Source organism: Hemibagrus wyckioides, linkage group LG03 (genome assembly GCF_019097595.1).
Source record: "Hemibagrus wyckioides isolate EC202008001 linkage group LG03, SWU_Hwy_1.0, whole genome shotgun sequence".
Classification (NCBI taxonomy): domain Eukaryota; kingdom Metazoa; phylum Chordata; class Actinopteri; order Siluriformes; family Bagridae; genus Hemibagrus; species Hemibagrus wyckioides.
Window position 1 is genome coordinate 20,182,314 of NC_080712.1, and position 15,216 is coordinate 20,197,529.

The 15,216-nt window shown below is 39.5% G+C and overlaps 1 protein-coding gene across 21 annotated transcripts in view; it reads left to right on the forward strand.

Moving 5' to 3' along the window:
* The window catches only part of kcnma1a (potassium large conductance calcium-activated channel, subfamily M, alpha member 1a), a 133,309-nt gene extending 120,948 nt beyond the window's left edge, over positions 1-12,361 (forward strand). For 14 of the 21 annotated variants that reach the window (XM_058384687.1, XM_058384695.1, XM_058384723.1 and 11 more), the window contains 7 exons: positions 522-635; positions 2,761-2,891; positions 4,637-4,831; positions 5,177-5,295; positions 5,543-5,767; positions 7,135-7,163; positions 8,436-12,361. In XM_058384687.1, the coding sequence (XP_058240670.1) occupies positions 522-635; positions 2,761-2,891; positions 4,637-4,831; positions 5,177-5,295; positions 5,543-5,767; positions 7,135-7,163; positions 8,436-8,587 (965 nt within the window). In that variant the 3' untranslated portion in view covers positions 8,588-12,361. Of the gene's footprint in view, positions 1-521; positions 636-998; positions 1,008-1,487; positions 1,572-2,760; positions 2,892-4,636; positions 4,832-5,176; positions 5,296-5,542; positions 5,768-7,134; positions 7,164-8,435 lie in introns of all 21 variants that reach the window. The other 7 variants (XM_058384758.1, XM_058384794.1, XM_058384804.1 and 4 more) reach the window with 4 other exon arrangements.
* The last annotated feature ends 2,855 nt before the right edge of the window (positions 12,362-15,216 follow it).

Sequence of the window (15,216 nt, forward strand, 5' to 3'; positions counted from 1 at the left end):
ATGATGGATGTCAAAACAGGCCTGATGCATTATGCATATGGCATTACTGATTTAAGGTGTTTACTTGTCAGCTTGAGGAAATGCAAAAGTGTCAAGTCATGTGAATTCATAGTCCCGTCACCGACGCTTGTATTTCATGGCTCAGAATCGCGTTTTCACATAAAAGGTTTTCAGGATCCACTTCACCAATTTTATGGTAACAAAATGAACAACATATAAAATTTATACCTACCAGCTGATGGAAAGCAGCAAATGCTAAATATGTCTCAGCTGACCTCTAAAAGCTGAATATCAACAGTGCAGTGTTTTAGGCAGACAGTGTGGTCCTTTCATTCTATATCATATTTGACATTGTCTCTGTTTACAGCAACACAAAGGCATTTCTACCACGACCTCAATGCAGTGGTTTTTTTTTCATGGAAATTAATGTTCCTGCTTACATAATAACAGTACAGGAATATGCTCGATTGACTACTACAGTTACCTGCTTATAATCTATTATCCCTCCCTCACTCCTTCAGGTTTTACACCTCCTGGAATGGACAGATCGTCTCCAGACAACAGTCCAGTGCATGGGTTGGTTCGCCAGGCGTCCGTCACCACTGGCTCCAACATCCCAATCATAACTGAACTAGGTGACTGCCATCACTGTTTCAATATCCAGATATATTGTTATAAGTCTAACAGCTATGATGTAATTGTCTTGCTGCTGTTATGCTTGATGAAATGTGTGTCTGTTGGCTTTCTGGACTGTTGCGCTTAAATAGGTCAAAGTCAGGTGCATAACAATATTTCCTTTAATGCATGTGAATAGCTGGACTTGCATAGAGGCAAAATTCATCTGGTAAAATGGGTCCATTTATTAATAACAATGACGCTGGTTGTATTCCCAGGACAGAGGGACTCATGAAAGTTTCAGATCTCAGAGGGCACTAAAGCACATGGGATTGGCCACTCTAACTCTCCACTGACCCAATTATAGTGCACTTCAATGGAAGGGCCTATAAGTATAACACACCACACACACTTAAATTCCAGTGGCCCCTCAAGACCAGAGGAATCAGATATCGCCTATGAGGGGTTCCAGAGGCCCACATCAGAGATACATAATCTCAGTGCTGTTAGAGTAGCCAACATGGCAAGAAACCTCATGAACCGAAAAAATGTAGCTGGTTTTAAGCATTTGCCTATGATCGCCTTAATACCATCAACTGCTTTTTTCCCGTTTCCAAGTACTTTTCCACTCTAGCACTAAACGGCTAAAACCCACACATTACGGAGGCAGGCTCTGTTTACCAGTTAGGCACAGATGTCTGGTATCTCTTGCTGCACTTACAGACACTGTGCCCTTCTGAAAGGAAATACTGTACCTTTACATTTCTAATCCCACTTTTGATATGATACTCTCATTATGCTTTTGCATTTTTGCTTGCCTTTGAACTTGTTTCAATAACGATCTCCCCTCGACATTGTTTTATCGTCATTAGCTAAGCCTGGCAAACTACTGCCTTTGGTTCCATTCAGTCAGGAAAAAAACAGTGGAACCAACATACAAATGATAACAGAACTGGGTAAGCTGTGCCTCCACTGCACTGATGCTCAGCCTCCTTCATCGGCTTGTCTTGATTTCTCTTGCTGCAGACAAGGCCTGCTCCCATGGCATCACTTTGAACACATTTTTATTCTCGGTTCTGGTTGAAATTGACTCTCTTGTTTTGGACCCCCCCCCCCCTCTCTCTCTGAGCATCACTAGGCCTTTGATCACACTACAGTAGTCTGTCCTTGTGGCTGTTTCCATAGCATCTCCCTGCAGTTCATTTCTGTAGCCCAGGCTCTTTTTCATCAGCAGCCGGTCTGAAAGACTGACATTTCTCTTCCACAGCTCACAGGAAGTCTGGGAAGAAATCAAATTTAAAAAAAAAAAAAAAAAAACCCTCTAGATAAAATCTTCCCTTTAAGCCGTTTATTTTTATTTATTTATTTTTGAGCTGGTCTTAATCTCTAAAGCATACATTTTGAAGAAGGCTGAAACAAAGATTTGTATGAAGCTGTGCTCAAATCGAACTGGGTTTCAGGGCATTTTCTCCGAACGCTGGCTACTCTAGAAAACATCCTCCAAAAAAAAAAAACAACACTTGTTCATCTGAAAATATGAATTAGAGTTCAAGCCGAAAATAAATGTACACAAAAATAAATGTGTTTGTAAACAGTGCTTTTATTTTAACTTTTCAAACCTCTGAACTTTCAGTAACAATCTCCACGTAATGTTTTGTTAGCTAAGCCTGGCTTATTCTTCATGAAGAGAATTGAGTGAGAATGAAGTGAATTTCTAGAGTAGCTTTTCCCCGCACTTTTTATGCCATTCATCTGTATTTTTGCATGTAGTATTTCAGAGTATATATACATAGTTTTACCTTCTGAAAATGCTTTTAATAACTAGTTTTTGAGTATGTCATTATTAGTACAGTACTGTGGTGTTCCACAGATGCTGGTTGTGTTTTTTTTTCTGTTGTATATTTTGCAGACTGCATGATACTCAATGTGCATGGTCTGTCTTTATTTATTTTATTTATATGAAACATGTAATAATTAACAATTCATTAATTTCTCAGCACCAGTTCAATGCCCCAAATTTCTATTAAAAGCATATATATATATATATATATTTTTTTACAGATGTACATTAAACCCTTTTGTTTATAATCCTTCGTCACTTCTTTGCCTTTTGTCTCATCTCTAATTTGTGTTCTTTTGCCACAGTGAACGATTCAAACGTTCAGTTCCTGGACCAAGATGACGATGATGATCCGGATACAGAGCTGTATCTGACCCAACCCTTTGCCTGTGGGACAGCTTTTGCTGTCAGTGTGCTCGACTCTCTTATGAGCGCTGTGAGTTTACTGTTGATCCTTCCCAATCATATTTCCTGCTTGATTTACGTCTTTAAATGAATCATCATATCAGCTCTAAACTTTAAAGTTTTCCTTTAAGCTTTAGTCCTTGCAATGATTTATCACAGTATTGATCATATCTTCCATCATGCCCCTGACCAGGATAAAGCCATTAGTAAAGATATGAATCAGTTACTGAAGATTGAATGAATGAATGACTGCTTTAGCACAATTTTCTTAATGCTAATATTTCTTGGTTGTCGTATATAGTGACCTTTGTACATTTTGGCAAAAGTACATTTGTACTTTTAGTACTATTCTTTATTTGCATTTAAATAACATAGTTATGGATTGAACATCATTCTCTGGCAGAAAGTTTCATTTTTTTCTCCCCTTATGAGGATTATATAGAATTACATGATGGTGTCTACTGATCTGCTGAAGCTAATCCTCAGGAAAATTGTAAAGGAAAAAACTCATGCTCTGCTGTGCTCAGATGTAGTGCTCGAGCATTACCGTTAGGCAGAGGTTTGTAAATAAAATGCCACATAGATCAGACTGTCAGCAGTAGTGACATCAAAAGGAAAGTTGTTACCAAGACTCCTCATATACTGTGTCATGAAATGAACTTTCAAGAGGCTTATTAGATTTTTTTTAAACAAGGTAAGTGCTCAAGTTCTCTTTAATGGCACTTCTTGACACACAGGTGGGCTTATATGCGTCCAAAAGCTTTAATCTCCAAACAATGTCATCTTGGTTAGAGAGGAGGAGACAAGGCTTCTCTCATTCTTTTTCTTCCTCTCTTTCTCCATCTTTATTTCTCTCAATTTTTTTCCTTTACCTACAACCATCACTACAACCCCCCCACCCCCACTTTCCGCATGATGGCTTAATTCTAGTGCCTTTCACTTTGAGTGAAGTTAGAACAAAGCAGCCTTCAAGTGTGTTCCACTCTGGACAAAGGTGAAGCTGGCTAATAGACAGCTCTCATCTATCATTCAGCTGAATGGTGCTGTCAGGGGCCTGGAAAGGTGTCACTCCATACACCGTCTGAGTTCTACCTCCTGCTGCCGCTCAGGCCGGCTCCTCTCTCTCTCTCACATGCACACAGATACACAGGGTAAAGAGACCTGCCTTTCACCACAGTGTGTTGTCAGCACCATGCATTAATGTGTCACATGTACAGGTATGTAAGTGGACTGTGAAAAAAGAAAGATGCAGAAAAATTGAAATCAAACCACAGACCTAACATGAAAAACCTCACCTAACATGAGCTTTTCTGTACTGATTTGTTTTTTGTTTTTTTAACTATTTCTAAATTTTTTATTAGAATATTTATTTGGCTTATCATGATGACCATGTAATCCACTGTGTTTACAAGAAGTCTGAGTCCTTAATGCATGATCTGCATGAACGAGTTTATTCACTGACTGAATCGTGAGATCCTAGAAAGATAATTATTTCGAGTAATTGATAACTGGAGCAGTTTGCCAGTGATACTGTGTGTGAAACATTCTCCTGTTAAGCATGGCTGGTGATATCAAATGAATGTTGAAGAGGAGGGAAAACAACAACAACAGCTGGCTTAATTGCATTGCTGTGTCTCTTCCCGTCGTGGGGAGCGCAATGTGAAGAGACAGCTCAGGGTCTAGATAACAAGGCCCAGAATGGCTCCAAAATCTCTGCTGTCTTCCATGGTGACTCTAATGGTGCTGCTGTCCGTATCCTTTACCTCATCTCTGCAGACGTACTTCAACGATAATATCCTGACGCTGATCCGGACGCTGGTGACAGGAGGGGCTACGCCGGAGCTGGAGGCGCTGTTGGCCGAGGAGAATGCTCTGCGCGGAGGATATAGCACGCCGCAGACGCTAGCTAACAGGGACAGGTGTCGCGTGGCACAGCTCGCCCTCTACGATGGCCCTTTTGCAGACTTGGGGGTAAGTGGATGCTTAAGAAGAGATGACAGCTTTTGTCACTTTCCCCAACAGCACATGCTCCCCTGTCTGACGCCTCTGCTGCCCGCTAATGCAAACCAAATATTCTGCACATGCAGAGCAGGTCCAGAGAGACAGAGAGAGTGTGTCAGCGAGTGAGTGCAAGAAGAAGTTGGAAAAATAAAGCAATGTCAAACTGTCTCCTGCTCATTCATTAACAGCTTAGTAACATTGATCCTTACTGTTGACGAGTGACATTTATAGCAGGTTACTAAATTTCACATCTTTGAATTCTTAAATCTGACCCAAATCATGAATCATTCTAATTTGTTATTTTCTCTCTTTTAGGATGGTGGCTGTTACGGGGACTTGTTTTGTAAAGCATTAAAAACCTACAACATGCTGTGCTTTGGAATCTATAGATTAAGAGATGCACACCTGAGTACACCGAGTCAGTGCACAAAAAGGTGAGCTGTCCTCGACTTCCAAATGGATTTTACTCTAAACATCACCCTCTGAAAGGTTTTCAATGAGATTTAGAGTCACAACAGGTATTCAGTATATGGGTGGTACAGCTGTCAATGCATTCAGTATGAAATCTATTCATTTGCTCTCTGAAAACATTAATCAGCTATATTAGTATTAATATTCGTAATAATATCATCGAAATTATATTGTAATTAAATCCTTACTGAGCTGTCTGTACATTTACAGGTATGTCATCACCAACCCGCCCTATGAGTTCGAGCTTGTCCCCACAGACCTGATCTTCTGCCTGATGCAGTTTGACCACAACGCAGGTCAGTCGCGAACCAGCCTGTCCCATTCCTCCCATTCCTCACACTCATCCAGCAAGAAGAGCTCCTCTGTTCACTCCATCCCTACCACCAACCGGCCCAACCGCAGCAGCAAGACCCGCGAAAGCCGCGAAAAACACAAGTAAGAACCTGTACCTCTCTATATACTGTGTGTCTGTGCTCTCTGTGTGTGTGTGTGTGTGCTTGTTGATTGCTGTTGTGAGCACTTGTCATACCTAAGGTGTAATGTTTGTGTTTTTTCTGCCCAAATCTGCTTGTGTTGTTTGTGCATTTGCTCTGTGGTGATGTGCATGTGATGTTTGCTCTGAGCTCACACTGGACTCATTAGTTCATTGCTTCATTTCAGCCACACTTTATCTCAGGACCATAGCAGCACTGGCCTGTGTTTGGCTGTTCCATTATAAACATGCAGTAAAATGCCAGGGCAATGTGAAAGCTTTCGCTATTACAAGTTTTGTGTAATTTGTGTAATTAGAACATTTGTTTAATTCACACAACTATTTCAATATTCTTAGCTGGTTAAGAAGAATCTAACTAATAAATACCTGTTTTGTGTGTTGTTTTGAGTCAGTGAATAGTCTTCTGGTTGTGTGATTGTGCATAGATATTTGTATATATAAATATATACAAATACTTCTTGTGTGTTTGTTTGTTTGAGTGGTGTAGGCTTATATGGCTATGCCATCTTCTGACATGACCTAAGTCCTTATGTCTATTTGTAATAGAATGTAAGCGGAGTAGAAAGTTCATTACCTGGTGTCATTTTCATTCGTCTATGTATGTGTGAGGGCTGCATTTGCATGTCCATGTGTTAGTGTGTGTTAGCTGTGTTTTTCTGTAGTTCTGAACTTGTTAGTTTGGATGTAGAGCTGTTAAGAGAGTCTGTTTGAATTTGATCCAATCCTGAGATCCAAAATGTCCTCATATCCTTGCAGGTGCAAGAGCTCAGCTGATTTAGTAAAAAATGTACCGAAATGGACATATATATATATATATATACATATTCCCAAGTGACTGCCCTACAGAGTTATGTCAAACTATTCAGAAATAACAAAATAACTCTGCAGGGTTCAAAAAACCCTCAAGATATTGCAACTGCAAGGTATTACTTGAAGTTTAAGTGCATTTCCTTTAGAAAACTCCATGTTTTTACAACTGTTTTGGAGCGAGACAGTTTATTTGGCAATTCCTGACCCTCATAACGAGACAGATAAATGCTAGGAGAAGGATTTTTTTTCCCCTTTTACTAACCTTTGTCATTTCAGTAGATGTTAAATATTAGAAATAACCCGATTGAGTGTGACATAAACATGAAATGCATGCTAAAGTGCAAATTGTTTTTAAAGCTCTGAACACCTCGGAAGTTTGACTGAAGGTGTTTACCATTAGCCTAACATAAAGGATATGGTCATGTCAGTAACCGTGTTTTAGACATGTTTCTCACCTTGAGAACTGTAAAACTTACTTAGACCACTTCTTTTTCTAAAGTGCAACAAGGATGAATAGAATGAGCCAAGGTATGCAAGTTAATGATTCTGCATGATATAGCACCTGTTGTGAGATATTTTAATCATGTCCTTGTGGAGCACTGTAATGAGAGGGGCTGTTGATTTTATTTTCGAAGGAAGTCATGCCTACATTTCACTGTTGCTTTCAGGTAGAAAGCAATTGGCTATTGCTACTGCTTAACTCCTGTCATGCTTAGGATCACCCCAGCATTGCATGCGGTTGATCATCCTCCTCTACTTTTTAACCTCTATACCTGAGTTCATCTGATGAAACCAATCTATATATATATATATATATATGACTCTTTTTTTTGATTGCGTTCCTCTTCATATATGTATTTTTAGATTTGCTCTTTTTTTTTGCTGATCTGATCTGTGCAAGGTCTGTGTGTATTAATCAGGCTGATTATTTGTTAGTTCCCCGACATTATGTAATAAATTGCCAGAAACTCGAATTCGGATTGGTTCGATCGTAACTTCTTCATCCAAACCAAGGAAATTGAGTGCTAAACGTTTCGTCTTGGCAGAAGTCTCATCAAAATGTAAGAAAGGAGAACATGATGAGAAGCCCAGTACCTGAGAAATTGGCTCTCTTAACTCTTGCCATGCCGGGGGATGTCTCAGGGCAATATGAGTGCCAATATCAGTAGTGAACTCAGGGGAATAGAGCAAGGTGGCTGACTCGTTGCACCACCGCAGGCACAACTCCACTCACATCAAACGCCTGTGCTGTGACACTGTAGCCTGCAGGCCTGCGCTGGCTGACACCCTTGAGCCTGCAGCGAGTTTCACGTTACAGTCGGAGTTAGAAATGTTCGAGTGCTAGGAAATGACAGTGCCTGTGGGATGAAGACAGAAATTCATCCCACACATGGCTTAAGTCCTCTGTAATTTGGCATGCTGTCTCATTTCCCAGATTTGACCAAGTTAGAGTGTAAAATGTTCAGAGTTCCGACTTGATGCCACCGTGATAATGAACACAGGAACACAGCATGATGTCCCTTATTCTTTTAGACTTTACACTACGGTCCTGAATGTGTTTAGAGCTTTTACATACATTATACCGTATTCTCATGAGAGAAAATAGAGTAAGTCATCTTATACCTTGTATTTCTTTCTATGAATGTTGAATGCCGTTTATCCTTTCAGGATAGAGATACCCAAAAGAGGGTTTGTGTTTTAAACAGAGCTGCATTCAACTGTCAGCATGTTTTATTCTACTCTATTAATACTGTCCTTTTCCATCTTCCCCTGCCTCTCTTCTGCCTGGTTGTCTCACAGAAAAGAAATGGTTTACAGATGAACCAGAAAATGCCTACCCAAGGAACATTCAAATCAAGCCCATGAGCACTCACATGGCCAATCAAGTCAATCAGTACAAATCCACTAGCAGCCTGATTCCACCGATCAGAGAAGTTGAAGATGAATGCTGAATCCCGGGCTTTTGACGAGTTGGAACATCCGGATGTAAAAGATGAGCGGTGATGAGAAAACGGTGATGATAATAGCGATTCACTGTCATTTTACACCTCGAGGGTTTTTTTTTTGGGTTTTTTTTGTGATCATGGAAACTAGAAGGGACCTCCTATGTGTATACCTTTAATGTTACTTCCATGCTTTTGGAAACATTTAATTTATAAATGTATACATAGTGATGTACATGACAATCAAATAAGGATTGTACAGCCCTCTAGCACTTTTTTTGAAATTATGTTAAAACAGTAAAGAAGTACTTCCTGTAATTCATTGCAATATTTTGTGTCTGTAGTGACCTGACTCTGTGCAGAAGGCTTTGTGTTATGGAGGATGAGGGTCACAGTCTTTCAGCTCGTTAACATTACCCAAAGAACCTCATCTAAAGTGTCGCTTAAGCCCCACTACACACACACACACACACACACACCCTCATCTGCTTCTTTTTGCACTAAATGTAATAGTGAAAAACAACTTGAGACCGGATTCTGAAAGGAGTGTGAACGTTTCTGAATTCACAGCACAGTGAGTAAACTTGCTGGCTGACTGTGGAGTGGCTCTGTTAGGAGAAGCGACTGTTAAGGGTGAAGAGTGATGCTTAAGGGCCCTCAGTCCTGCTTTGTGTGGAGAAGTTTTCATTTTAGTAAACGATGCACACAACGTGGACGTGCAGAGCGGGAAACTGATTTCTTTCCATCCACATAAACAGTGTAGGCCATCACGTACGGGAATGTACTTATCATGTTCATGTAATAATGCAAGAGGTCATCTCCAGCGTAGCCCTACTAAATTGGCAATACATTATCAGGATATGCACTACTTTTGTTGATGTCTTTCCATCATGCTTGACTGCTGGTGTGTTGCTGCGGTTGTTAAAGTGTATGATCAAGGCTCATAATGCATCGTTTGGAAGAGGCACAGGAATCAGATACTTGTGCGAATATGTTTTGGGTTTACACACTGCACTCACGATGTGATAATGCCACTGTGATTGAGTTTTCAAAGCATATTTAAACATTCTCTCTGATTAGAAGAATATGTAGTGTTAAATGCCACGTATTGCGAAAAGTGGGCATCCATTGTTCCTCCTTCTGATTGGTGGCACTACCTGACACATCGTTGGCACAGAGGCACAGACGTGCTTGGATGTTCTCTGTGACCAACCATGATGCCTTCGAAATCCACAACTCAATGAAACTCAATCGTCGTTGTCATTATCACGTAAAGAGGATGTTGGACAGTGTGTTGTGTTGTTCTGCTCTTAGACAGGAACTGCACTACACTTCACACTGGAACAGGGTGGTGTGCTGAGCCTTCATGTGGGAAGTGTAATAATACATATGTTACGCAGAACTTTGCTTGAAGTGTTCTGTCAGATTTATACATACTGTACGTACATAGTTATTTTTTATCCACATAAGCATAATCATTTTGTACTTATTTTTATACATATCAAAGAACTTTATTTCTAAAATGATCTTAAATAGATATTAACAAGGCTTCAGTACACACCAGTTAAGTTTGTTGTCCATTTTTACCCTTGGCAACAGAACATATCATGCTTTTAAAAGGACAAGTGTACTGTCCGTCTCGTGCTACAGGAGACAGTCGCAAAGTTCCAGCTTTCAGCTCTCCGTCTTCTTTTCTGGGAGAGTACGTTAATACTCGATACTTGAGCTGCTTCGAAGGACCTAGTTATATCAATGACAATATTCTATTATTCATTTTTATTGGCTGAGATAAACTATTGATACCGTAATTAGATGTAGTTATAATTCCAGGCTGAAAGTGAACATTGATGGTGAAAACGTGCATGAGAATGGGTCATTGCCAATGGCTTGCATCTACTCTCTCTTTCTCAGGGTAGAATTGATCGTTAACATTGATATTGACCTAAATTAGGTCTCAGGAAACAGAGTAACATGCTGAAATATTTTCATGTGCATAAACTGTAATACACTTAAAACTGTGTTTAAAAATGGCACAGTCGGTCAGTGAGCTAATCACCATCTAATGCTAGATAGAAGAAGAAAAACAAAAACACTCATAGCAATTTTACTACTGAGGAAAAAATAAAATATATGATAACGCTTAGTGTTGAATTATGTTGTGTAAATTCTGCCCATTTATAGGCCACATTTTATTTTTTTGATGAACAAGGATCTCAGCTTTAATGTTTGTCCACTGGATGTAGTTTGATCCTAATGCAGCCCACTAGGCTCTGTCCTCAAGTGATTATGAATTGTGAATACATGGATGTTACACTTTGTAGCAAGTAGATTCTTTAAATAAATAAAAAAAACTATGTGAGTAAACTGTATGTAAAAATTGGATTGTTAAATAACATACTTGCTAGTCTGGGTGGGGGAGGGGGGGGGATTCAGACCTAAAATGAATCATAAATCATAAAATACTGGAGTCATTTTAAAGGCTTTGTCCAAGATTCTTTTCCTGTAATGAAACTCATGCGGTGCGACGGAAAGAAAAGCTAAAGTGCGGTGCAGAACTCGGGTTTGATGAATGTTTTGGGTGAAGCTAATTTCAGAGTCGTTCTACTGTAATTTCAGTTTGTTATTTCTTTAATATCAGCGTTTACATTCCATGTTGCCAGTTTTTAAGCAATTATATGTTCTAGTAATAAAGTCATTGTTTAAAACGCTCACTATCACCTATTTGTTTACAGATATACCATAGCAATTAGTATATATCAGGAATGTTTTTTTTCTCTGTCAGTAGATTTAGGATGTTTTTTTCTTTTCTTTAGACAGCTAAAGTCTGTCCACAAAGTGATAAAAAAAAAAGGCTTGTCCTTCAGCTTGACTTTATTCTCCAGTGTGCAACGAGAGCCACAGCAGTTCAGTGCAGTGTGTGCATGTGTGAGTGTGTGTGTGTGTGTGTGTGAGAGTGTGTGTGTGTGTGTGTGTGTGTACCTGCTGCGAGGTGAAACCACTGTTCTTTACATATCAGTCTGTCTAAAGTGCCATGAAGTTGTCTCTAAACCAGCATCATTCAGTCAGATGTTCAAATCATTAAGAGGATTTTTGTGGCATCTATTCCTGGCATGGAGAACATCCAAGCCATGCAAGCCTCCATGCCAGGACAGTGCAGGCAGTGCTGCGGTTAGACCGAAGGAGGAACACCTGAAGACCCACTAAAGCGAAAAGTGGCATCTAAGAGAGCTTCAAGTTTCAGTTTATTACGCCAGACATCGAACTAAGTGAATAATACAGCAGTAGAACACACTGACCGAATGATGCTGGGCACTACATGAGGTTTAATGTGTCTGTATGGTCATCTGTCCACTTGTTGAAGAGTGTTATTTCAGACAATTATTCTACTGTAAAAAATCGTCTGTCAATACAACGTTACAAACTGTATTGAATAATGTGCTTTAAGGGAATTAAGTCTTAACTGAAAGTTAAAATCCTAAGCTGAAACTGCTTTGGGAATATTTATTTATTTTCTTTTTTCTTTTTTGTTGGTTCATTTTAATAAAAAGTCAGAACATTCAGTTTCCATTTAATTATTTGGCTGTTCATTACAGGAAAAAGGAGTTTGAACTGTTTTGGGCTAAGGGAGAAATGAAGAAATTGATGGTGCTGAGTTGATCTACCTGACTCTGTCAAATATAACCTGCTGATAAACATACTGTCTTGTACAAAAAGTTTGTACATAAATTGTACATGTTTCTTTTTGTATTTTCTCAAATTAAAATGGATGTATTTGTGTTCTAATGACTGTCATGTTTTTTCCCACCACGATGATAACAGCTTAATCGAGCGAGGATGCTGAAAACAAGAACAACAAATAAACACGGCATCGCTTTTACTGTGCATTTATCACTCATTGTGTAACCATGCTTATACCTCAGAGCTGTTAATTAGTCCGATTAATTGCTTCAATACAGATAACAGCTTTCTGTAAGAGCGGCTCATGTTTATATTAATGTAGTCATTCTAATATGTTACTGTTAATGCTCCTCATCGTCTAAGACTAAGCAGATTAATGCAAATCACAAATGACAAACGCGCAAGAAAAAAGGGAAAATAAATTCAAAGAAAGTAAAGAAGACTAACTTCCAGCTGTTAGAATGGGCTATAAAAATATGTGGTATAAAAGCGATAGCAGGATCTAACTTGTTTTGTACACATTCCACAACATTAAATGGTTAAAAAAATCCACATAATTCATTATTAAATTAAAAATGATAATAGTTGGAATGGATCATTCTTTTGCTTGAAATCGCACCATCGTATTGTGGATTATTTTCCTTTAATAGCATGCTCCATGGTTCAGTTTTATTCCTAACACGTTAATTAACTAGGTTTTTCTAAATTGCTGTTTAATTGTCAAGTCAATTCAGTCAAGAGTCAAGTCAAGAGTCAAGTCAAGCCACAAACTCAGAACTAGGCAGCTCAGTGTTCAATGTGGCTTTTGGCTCTTAGAGGTATAAATAAATTAATTTATTTTGTAAATATTAATTAATTAATTTTTTTTTTTAAATATTTCTTTATTTATAACTGTTTTCAAAATGTATTAAGAATGCATTTATTAAGATTTGAAAGAAGTGCAGTATTAGGTTATTAGGGATAATGTGCAAATTTATTGAATAGAAAACATTCAGTTCCTATATTTTAAGCACAAATCTCCTGTTTAGGTGAATTATATTTATTATTATTCTTCATATTAGACAAGGGTGTCAATAATTATGGAAGTGGATGTAAAATTTGACATTCAGGCCATAATCACAGATGGGGCTCTTATGTGCAAATAGGGTGCCATGTTGCCTCCAGCTATGAAAATGAGCTTGACCCTCGAAGCAGGCTGCAATAAAGAGAGGTGGAAGTAGAGCAGATGTTGGTTGCACTGCTGATTTGTAGCCTGATAAAGGTGGCACCCAACCGGCTTAAATTGATGGCTTGTTAGTAAGAACTGGCCCCTTTGTGAGATGTTTTCAGAATGATTGATTTGCGATAAAGTGGCTCCCTCTGTGTTCACACAGGCAGAACTGATTCAGATCGATTTCAGTGAAATTGATTGATCAACCATTTAACTTGGCAGTATGTTTACCAAAAGTAACCATGCAAGACTCAGTCTCCCAGTCACTCCTGATAAAACACAAGCACACCGCCAACAAAGACACGTCTCAGTGTAGATGAACTGTGTGACACCAAATATATTCAATATCAAGTATTAAAAATGGTAAATACTTCACATTTATTAGTAGATATTATTACACAACACATCTCTTTAACACTCGCAGATACCTTTTACACGAGAATATATAATGAGCAGTTTTCAGTAGAGGCATTAACTCCTGGGGTGGAAGACTTTTTGGACGATTCATTTCTCCTCACTGTGTGTCTCCTTCTCTCTCATGCTCTCTCTCACGGCTCACCACATCAGAGACAAAACACAACAGCTCTCAGGCTGAAATCATCTCACAACAGAGCCTTTGTCATGTCCTCTGGATAATTGTGGATGAAAACAGGGCTCTACATTCTCACCTTGGGATGAAGTGGCCCCATCATGCTGCTTATTAACGATTTTACACAGCGAGCTGTGGCTTCAGACCTGTCAGCATGCCAATAATATTTACTGTCTGACACATGCACTATGGTGTGTGAGAGAGAGAGAGAAAGAGAGAGAGAGAGAAGGAGGAGGAGTGGGTAGCTGATTACACTGACACGCTGACAGCAGCCTCATCCTCAGCTCTTTTTGTAAATAACCTGGCGGGAGCAGCTTAAGTAAAGGCATGTTTACGGCCATAAAATAACCTGCTTCTTCTGAATTAAGGTCAAACACAAACAAGGCAAGGTGCTGTCAAATACAAGACTGTAAATAACGTAAGAAATCATTCTGAGTCTCCCAAATCAGGCACTGACAGCGGGGTGAGGGAGCAGAGCGATGACATCGGCCAACATGCCGGCGTTAGGCATTATCCTGCATGAATAGAAAAGACCTTATGGCCCATTTGGTAAGTCAATAAATTCACAAATCAAAAACTATTTTCTGCATGGCTTGACCGGAGCGAAAATGAAACTGAGAACTTTCTAATTTTCTTACTTTCTAACTTTTGTCAATCAATATGCGGAAAAGGATTTGTTATTACTGTGACCAATTTGAGAATGAATTCCTGCAGCTCTTTTCTCTACAGCAGAAATCTGAATGTTTAAGGACTCACAGAAGGAAACGGGACTGTATTGGACAGACATCGCTTGAGGTAGGAGGAGCTATTGCCGTGGCAACAGTGTGGCCCCCTTCACTCCCTTGTGCCCTCCAGAGGCCCGGCTATGTCCGGATAACAGTTTCCATGACGATGCGGCACGTTCGGCACATCAGTGCCAGCCCAGATAAACAGTGATCCTTTACAAAAACAAGAAGGTCATTACGGCCGCTTGTCAAATCAATGCTGAGTGTGTCGCGCCTGATTAAGCCATCCCCTCTCAGCTCTGACACCGTGTCAATAGTGGCGGCCGTGTGAGTGCGCTCTGATGATTGGAGTGAAATGCCCATCAGTCAGAGAGCTGAGCTAGACTAATGATTCCCTGTGCTGCCTATTAGAGCTACATGACAACTCAATCCTCCT